Raw genomic sequence first — 9,013 nt, forward strand, 5'->3', positions numbered from 1 at the left:
TGTACCGGCCCTGCCGGCTCCACCCCGCGCTCCGACAAGCTCATGAATATGAACTCGAGCTCTCGCTCCACTTCCTGTTGGGGAGACACGTGGTTCTACGCTCCGCTGTGCAGCACCGGGGGAAGGTCGTTGCTCACCCTTGCGGTCTTGTCCTCCAAGGTTACGGGATAGGAATGGACGATCTGAACTCGGGTGTGGATTTCGCTTCGGCCAGCGGCTTGGAGAAGGCGGAGGCCGCCGAGCTGCAGCGGCTGCTGGCCGTGGAGCAGCAGAAGGCACAGTTTCAGGCTCAGGTTAGTGCGCTGCCGGCGGGCCGGTGGGCGGGAGGCCGGGCGTCACCACGGAGCAGCGAGCACAGCCACTGGGGTGGCGATTGAGGAATTTCTGGAGCCGTGAGAATTTTCTAGACTTATACAGCGCCTTGCACCCCAGGGGACCGACACGTTTTATCATCTCCCACCAGCGGGATGAGCAGGAGCCCCACGGCGCTGCAGGACAGGGGGAGGAGTGAGAAACGAGTCAGTGCAGTAAAGGGTGACTTTAATAATTAATAATAATTCCTAAATTTATAGAGCTCTTTTCTGGACACCCCATTCAAAGCTCTTTACAGGTCATGGGGATCCCTTCCACCCCCACCAGTGTGCAGCCCCACCTGGATGATGCTCCAGTTCTCTCCCCACACACCAGCTCTCAGTGGGGAGGAGAGCAGAGTGATGAAGCCTGTTCAGAGATGGGGATTATTAGGAGGCCATGATTGGTAAAAACTAGGGGGAAATTTGGCCAGGATGCCGGGGTAACACCCCTACTCTTTTCAAGCAATGCCCTGGGATTTTTGACCACAGAGATTTAGGACCTCAGTTTTACATCTCAGCTGAAGGATGGCAACTTTTTACAGTATAGTGCCCCCATCACTATACTGGGGCATTAGGACCCACACAGACTGCAGAGTGAGCGCCCCCTACTGGCCCCACTAACACCTCTTCCAGCACCAGCCTTAGCTTTCCCAGGAGTCTCCCATCCAGGTACTGGCCAGCCTCACACCTGCTGAGCTCCAGTGGGGCTGCCAGCTGGGAGCTGCAGGGTGATATGGCTGCTGGTGTGTCTTGCTCTCAATCAGTGAATCAGTGACGCAGGGCCACCAGCGCTGTGCTAGTGAAGCAGTGTGCAAGCAGGTTTTCTGTGATTGTGTTCTTCTTCCTTTCTCGAAACCAAGGTGCACAACTTCACGGACGTGTGCTGGGACAAGTGCGTGGACAGGCCGGGCTCCAAGCTGGACTCCAGGACGGAGACGTGCCTGGTGAACTGTGTGGAGCGCTTCATCGACACCACCCTCGCCATCACCAGCCGCTTCTCGCAGATGGTGCAGAAAGGGGCGCACTGAGGCGCCCCCCCCGACCCCATGCCCAGCGGGGTCCGGCGGGACGGGGGCAGCCGGCACACCCCTGACTCTATCCTGCACCACCTGTGACGCCCATACTGCCGCCACACCTAGAGGTCTCGGATCTCCACTCTGGACCCAGTTTGAACCGGGCCGGTCTCGGATCTCCACTCTGGACACCCTGTTTGAACCGGGCCGGTCTCGGATCTCCACTCTGGCCCCCAGCGTGTGACAGGAGTGTGACCCCAGGGCCCGATGCGTGCTGCAGGCTGGTGGAGGTGTCTCGGCGGTGCTGCTGTAACCTCGAGCGGAGCCGTCTCGGACCTCTCTCTCTCGCCATGCGAGTGGCCACAGGATCCTCTCTCTTCCTGGGGGGGAAAAAAAATCATCTCCCGGATAAAGGGCCACATTCCTGAGGTGCTTCCGCCTGGCGAGGCGAGATCCCGCTTCCTTTTGATGGCATCTTTGATCGCACGAGGGCAGATTCTGATCAGTCAGTCGGAGCCCGCCCAGCGTGCGTCGAGTCACTGTGGGAATTGAAACACGGCTGGTGTACCTTGTCAGTAAGCTGGAGGAGTTGATGTCAAGTCAGTTTTCAGAAGATTAAAATGTCTTCATGCTTCAAAAGCCTTTAAGTGCTTTTTCCTCTTTATTTCACAAATACAGTCATTTCCCTTGGACAGGCTCTCCACCCCGGATTATTTCTCAGATGAACATTAACTGCAGCAGGAACCTCTCCAGCAGACAGAAGGTGAGGGAACTGGTTTCCCTGTCTTTCACTGTCCTGATTGTTTCCATTTTGACTCAAAATTCAATAAAGACCATCAAATGCAATACCTCTGACAGATTTCTATCGCTTTTCTACCTGAAATCTTAGTTTTTTTAGGTGCTTCAGTCTTGCAGAATAAAGCTGTAATCAGTAGTCATCCATCCATCCACTATCCGGTTTTTCCACAGTGGGGTTATCTGGGAGCCGGAGCCTCTCCCATCAAGCGGTGGGCACGAGGCAGGACACACACCCACACCCACACACACCCACCCACCAGGGCCAGTTTTCTCAGAAACCAATTCATCTTTCAGTAGGACTTTGCAAAACTCCATGCAGAACATGCAAACTCCATGCAGACAGCACCCCAACAATCTAACCCCGGGCCACAGTGTTGGGATGCAGCAAAGCTAATAAACATTAGTCATCTGCTAAGAAATTAACCGAAATGAAGAGGAACACGGGGGAGCAGCTGGTGCTCTTGGGTCCTTGTTTCGATCATGTTCCAGGATGCCGTCTGTGTGGATTTTAACAGCTTTCAGGAAAGGTTTTTCTTCGGGTGCTACTTTTACTACCCTCAGCCCCCAAACGTGCTGTCTAAGTTAACTGGCATCTTTTTTCTCCAGCCTTTATATAATGGCAACAGTATGACAGGGCAGCTTGTTCCACACTCCCACAACTCTTTGTGTAAAGACGCGCGTCTTGTTCACCCCCTTGCGGAAAACTTTAGGATTACAACCCATGGCGAAATTTCTGTATAGACATTCCAGACATTTAATTTAAACGTCTTGAGGCTCTGTGATGTTTTAATCATATTTGCGATTAAAAGCCATAACGCCGGTAGTGGCTGTCTGTAACCTCTGGAATGCCAGACTTGTGCCAGATGTGCACAGGCAAGCGTGGCTCATCCAAGAGGCGACGTCAAACCCGAGAACCCGAAACCGAAACTACGTCTCGTAATTGAAGCCAGACCGGCAGCGTTGAAGTTTGGGTGAGTGACTTTGCTGTCGTTAATGCGACTTTATCATTTTAAAACGCGCGACTTTTCTGCTAGATTTTTATTCCTCGTTGACCGAGTCGTTCGAACTGTCCACACCGCCGTTTTCGCCGGTGTCCGACACGACCAGCGTTCCTGCTCGGACCGACCGCAAACCACCCGGGCCGTCTGTCCACAACGAAAAGGTGAACATTTCAGACTGTGCGCGGCTGGAAAGACTGAACTGCGAACGGTCACCGCGTCTAGGCGGTGCCCCCCCCCCGGAGGGGCGGCGGAGAAGACAGAGCAGGGTGGTCGGCGGGGATTCCTCCGGTGCGCGTACAAGGTTTCCTCTGATGGCGACGTGCTGTTTCCTCCCGCTTCGTGTTGAGCGCAGGGACTGAAACACTAGTGACCTACCGCCCGTGGCGGATTAAGGTGATCAGAGTCCCCTAGGCTACACGTTGTGTAGCACCCCACCCATCCCATTACCAGAAAAAAAGCGAGAGAAAATTCTGTAATAGTTCAGTGACGCGTTCGGAGTAAGAGCCCGCTACCGCCGGTTCAAACGGAGTGTAAGGCGGCACTCGCAGGGAACATACACAGGGAGCCCAGATACACACACACTACAACAGCCTGTAATGCAGGTACAGCAATACAGCCAATAAATCCGATTCACAGCCAACCTGCGAGCTGACAACAGAAATCATGCGCTTACTTTGAAACCGACGCAACACATCGACAAGATCAGCACAGCAGAGACCCATGACCACCCTGTTCGAGCGCATTATTTCAAGAACAGCAGGACACTCCGACTCGTGGAAGTCCATTGCAGTCAACAGACTCAAATCAGTCTTTTTCACTATTTTTTCTACATGGGCTTTCAAGAAGGGATCGAACTCGCTGATAACTTCGGGGACACCCATGAAGTTCCCGTTGTCGGGGCGCCCGAACTTTTCGCTGCGTCCCCTAAAAGGCAGCCCTCGCTCTGCTAAAAAACGTCAACACTGCACCCACCGTTTTCAAGACGTTAGTCCAATACTCGTATTCATTGTCAAACTGTTTAGTTCTGAATCTATTAGACCATTATCCGCGCAGCGCATAACGTACTGAATGCGACCATAGCCTTTCTATGGCTCTCCGACACTCCGTGTACAGCCAAGCCTGCGGCGGCAGTTTCCCGGTCACTATAGCCTGCGGTCAGTCCGGAGTGACCATCGCCGTCCCCAGCTAATTCACACGCGAAACAAAACTCTACCCTTCGAAGGGGGACACAGCAGCCATTCTCTTGACGCACACTCGCCATTTCCGAGTTCTCTTTTGAAGAGGGTTTTAGAGAAATACCTCTTTTGGTGTTTATGTTGTCTTTCCGATGCTGCAACACCCGCCTCTTGGTTCTGACACGATTTCGGACCCAATTTAGCCCTGTATGGCCGCCTCTGTTCATCTATTTTACCCCCAGCGTGCTGGGTCCGAGCTATAGGAAGCGGGAGCCGGTGTTGCGGCCTCTGTGAAGCCCCACGGCAGCGGGAGCAACAGTCGTTGAGGCGGCTCGGACACGGCTCGTTGGTCTTGTGGGGATGGTGGCGTTTCGGATGGCTCTGCCTCCGACTCGTGTTCCTGTGATCCCGTTGCGGGAGCGGGCTCGTCCCCATGAGCGGCGTGGATGTAGACTGCGCCCAGGCCAGAGCCCGCTGCAGCTCACTTTTCAACCGCGGTTGCTGTAGCACTGGCCGCAACGTTATTCGTCAACCCAGGAGCGGGGTCCGGCTCCGCAAACTTGAAATAACCAGTCAGCCTGGGGATCTTTTTAAGTCGATCCTGCTCACACTGCTCTTTCAACCGCCGTGCTTTTCGTTTTTGCGCCCACCTCTCATATTTTCTAGCGCACAGTTCGAGGCTGGCTACCGTAAACGTGGACCCGAGATCACCCGGTGAATCCGCCAAAATGAATCTGAACTGCGAACCCATTGCATCTCAGCAATCATTGGTTCACAAATTATTCACCAATGGGGGCACACAGGTCCGTTTAAAAAAAATACCCCGGCCAATCAGGGGCCCCTGATCAATTCAGGGCCCCTAGGCTACAGTCTAGAGAAACCCTCTTCTCTTCCTGCCTGTGCCCTGGACATTTCTCGCCCAGGAACCTCCGACGAAGAGAAGAGGCAGAGCAGACTTGTCTCTGCGCCCAGTGCCCTCAGACTGGAGAGGGCGAGACCCCTGGGGGAAGAGAAACAGTACCCCAATGCGGACTCGAAATCAGAGTGGCACCCAGCAGCACCCGCGGAAACCCCTCTGAGGCACAGCCAGGCTGTGCTCTGACGCTCCTGCGGCGGTATGTGCGTGTCACGACCGCAAACCCCTCCTCTTAAGGGCGCTCCAGCCCTTCCTTGTCGGTTTCATCCACCCCGCGCCTGCCTCCTGTTCCAGCCCCCTTTTTCGGTTCCCCCTTAAAAGCCAGACGCTGACGCCAATCCGGGCTCTGCATCGGTTCCCACATCACGCGAGCCCGGGTCCTGGATGCGCCTGGCTCCGTTATGGTTTTAATTCCCGTTCCCCCTGCCGGTCCCGACCCGGTTCTGGATTTTAATCGTCTGTCTCGGATGGATCGCCTGGCCTTGGAGTTTTTGCGCAGTTTTGGATTTCCCATTTGACTCCTCCCTGGATCGTTCACCTCGGCCACACCTCCCCCGACCACCAGCACTCCACGGACACACCCCCCCGTTCTCATCCCCGTCTCCTCCATGCCCGTTTTCCTCGTGTTTTCTCACTCCACCCTGGATTGTGCCGTCTGCACAGGGTCCGGAAAGAGCTCTTCCTGCCAGTGTGGCGCTGTCTGTGTGGATCTTGTGAGCGGTGCGTGACTGCTGCTCTCTCCCGCAGGCCCGGCATGACGCTGTCCTTCTCAGGGTGGCAGGTCCTGGAGGACAGGAGACGCCTGCGGGCCGAGGAGGAGCCCCAGAGCGGCCGCGCCTACACCATGTACCACGGCACCCACCTGGCGCACGCCAAGGCCATCGTCCGGGCCGGCTTCCGGCGCTCCGGGGACGGCCTGCTGGGCGCCGGCGTCTACGTCAGCCGCAACATCGAGAAGGCCAAGTGCTACCCGCTGGGCGCGGGCCGGCAGGACAAGGTGGTGTTCAAGCTGAAGGTGCGCGTGGGCAGGGTGAAGAAGATCGACCGCGACGACCACCCGCTGCAGAAGACCTGGCACCAGCAGGGCTACGACTCCGCCTGGGTGCCGCCCCACAGCCGCATCAGCAGCATCAAGTCCGGCCGGGAGGAGGACTGCGTCTGGGACCCCCGGCGGATCGCCCTGGTGGACGTGGCCTGCTGCGCGGACGCCGCCGCCCGCCGCGAGCTCCGCCGGATGATCCGGGGGCACCGGGGGGGCTCCCCGGGGGGCGGTTGCCGGCTGTGCCACGGGGACGCGGCCGGGCGCCATCCCGCCGAGAGCTGCTGGGCGTGCGGCCGGGCCGTCTGCCCCTTCCAGAGCAAGCACGCCTGCAAGAAGCGGCGCCCTCTGCGGGCGGAGTGAAGTACTGCGGTCTGCGGCGCCGCAGGGGAGATGCGCTGCACGCTCTCCTGGGGTAGAAATGACGAGCAGCGTGCGGAGCAAGAGCAGCGTTTGAGAGCGCTGATCTCGATCGGCCGGGGCCCGAGCCTCCGGGAAGGCGCTCTGTCGGCTGCCAGTCACTCCTCGCTCATCTGATCCTTTTACAAACCTTTCTGGAGTTTCTAACAGGCGTTCAGGAGGAAGGCCCCATCACATCATAACGTCACCTCCCACGTGTTTACAATACATCTCTCTCGCCACCCCTCCTGCTGCCCCATCTTCACTCCTGGAGCTGCTCCCTGGCTCATTCCTCATGAAAGTGGAGGGGGGGGGGGTCGGTCAGCCTCATCCTTACGGTCAGGCTGCTGTTCTCTCAGCTGGGCCAGTTCCACCAAACAGCCTCTCACCCATTTCGTCTCCATACCACATTCATCAGGATCTGCTGAGCTGCAGAACTGGACATTGTACAATCTGAGAGCTCCAGGGAAACGAATAGAGTCATTTTGCCTTGTGTTTTGGGTCACCTCGGGTACGGATATTTTGCCATTCTACAATCATATTAATAATAAAATAAATAATTAAAATGCATGGACAGTTGCAGTCAGGAGTCTACAATGTCCCGTTTGGATTTTGGTTTTGAATTTTTCTTTTCTTGGTGTTGTAGTGTGGAATAAAGAGGGAATGTTCTTTACTTTAAATATATTACTTTTATTTTATTTTTAAAAATCAAATGTGCTCTTCAACACAGGGCTGGAGATTATCCGGCGCTAAGACACGGTGAAATAAATACTGCCTCAGAGCAAAAACCCTTTCAAGACACCTTGTAAATTCTTGACTCGATGGACGAATTAATGCATTTTTAAATAAAACTGAATTTAACTTGTTTTTAAAACGTTTGCAGCCAGTCTCATTTCCTCCTACCTGTGAGAATAAGAGCACATACATATTGGCACTTGTATCGTTTTCTTTTTAACTGTAAGTAAGTAGAGGTTGTGCAGCAGACATTTCACAGCAGAAATATTCCCAACGTGATCTGCATGCAGAGTTAACAAGTTCGTTTCTTTTATCAGCAAAACCATCCTGAAATTCAGAGCAATGTTTCTATTGGATTAAAAGGGATCTATTCACAAGCTTGCTTGTTTACAATGTATTAATTAACGTCACCGGGATCTCAGAACAAGGAGCTGCACATAAATTCCATCTATTTTGGGCTGTAAATTGGTTTTACAAGTTACTGTGCTCATTTGACTTTTATTGTGGTTTGAAATGCACTCATCAATGCTGATTCTTTCTAACCCCGGAATTTAAAGATAGCATTGCACTTCCCCTTTTATTAAGAGGTCAGATAATGTTCTGTCCTGTTGATCCCAGTCCCTGCGGCTCACAAAGCGCTTTTTCAGCATACAGTGGGCGAGCGGGCGGGGGCGGTCAGAAGCTATTGGTCATTCGTGACATCGCCGACTCAAGTGCACGGTCCCAGTTTGCATGCAGGCGCAGGAAACAAGCTGCGATCAGGTGAAGGAAAAAAAAAGGGGGGCTAAATTTGAAAGCGACTTACCCTCGTCTGTTTGTTTTTCTGGAAACACTGTTCACTGGCAGGGTGGGAATTCACCCATCCATTTTCTAACCACTTCATTCAAGTCAGGAGCCTATCCCAGCAAGCAATGGGCACAAGGCAGGGCACACCCTGGATGGGACGCCAGTCCATCGCAGGGCCCACACAGACACAGATACTCACACCAGGGCTGGTTGTCCCAGAAGTGTTGCGCTTGTCCTGCAGCTCCACGGCAGGGTGTGGCTGTGCCCACCCTCGCTGTTCTCCTCGGGGGGGGCTCCGTTCAGCGGGCGGCAGCCACACCTTTGCTGTGCCCTGCTCGCCGTGGAGACAGTGATGCGGAGCACCTGGCTATAGTGAGCTCTTCCTCTGGAGCAGCTGCTCTGAGGGTATTCAAACCCTGTCTGGGCTCTCCTCGGTGATCTGGCATTGACGTTTGCATCCTCACTCCCAGGGCCAACGTGAACAAAGTCCATTAACCTCCCAGTACGCTGGACTCGAGGAACCCCAGGCGAACATGGGGAGAACATATAGCCCAAACTCCACGCAGAGAGCACCCCAGATTCAGAATCGAACCCAGGCTGGCAGCACTATCAGGCTGCAATGCTAAACACTGTGCCGCCAGCAATCACTAACTGATAGACGGGCTCTGCAATTGTTTAATAAAGACACTATACTGTATCCGTGAAACAGAAAACACCCTCAGAGCTTGTTTCTCTGTGTCCCTTTGCTTGTTGGACTGCTGGTATGCAGTACTGAATCACTCACAAGATGAACACAAA

The 9,013-nt window shown here is 54.5% G+C and overlaps 2 protein-coding genes across 2 annotated transcripts; both read left to right on the forward strand.

The window, feature by feature from the left end:
• The first annotated feature begins 74 nt into the window (after positions 1-74).
• On the forward strand, positions 75-2,008 carry timm8b (translocase of inner mitochondrial membrane 8 homolog B (yeast)). Its single transcript, XM_088619502.1, has 2 exons — positions 75-293; positions 1,214-2,008. The coding sequence occupies exons 1-2, from the start codon at positions 174-176 to the stop codon at positions 1,379-1,381; spliced, it is 288 nt and encodes a 95-aa protein (XP_088475628.1). The 5' UTR covers positions 75-173; the 3' UTR covers positions 1,382-2,008.
• A 150-nt stretch (positions 2,009-2,158) lies between these two features.
• Positions 2,159-7,568, forward strand: LOC148640964 (uncharacterized). The gene is made up of 2 exons (XM_088619486.1): positions 2,159-3,135; positions 6,004-7,568. Exon 2 carries the CDS (start codon positions 6,011-6,013, stop codon positions 6,656-6,658), a length of 648 nt encoding a protein of 215 aa, XP_088475612.1. The 5' UTR covers positions 2,159-3,135; positions 6,004-6,010; the 3' UTR covers positions 6,659-7,568.
• The last annotated feature ends 1,445 nt before the right edge of the window (positions 7,569-9,013 follow it).

This window comes from Lepisosteus platostomus, chromosome 25, assembly GCF_059453375.1.
Source record: "Lepisosteus platostomus isolate fLepPlt1 chromosome 25, fLepPlt1.hap1, whole genome shotgun sequence".
NCBI lineage: Eukaryota > Metazoa > Chordata > Actinopteri > Semionotiformes > Lepisosteidae > Lepisosteus > Lepisosteus platostomus.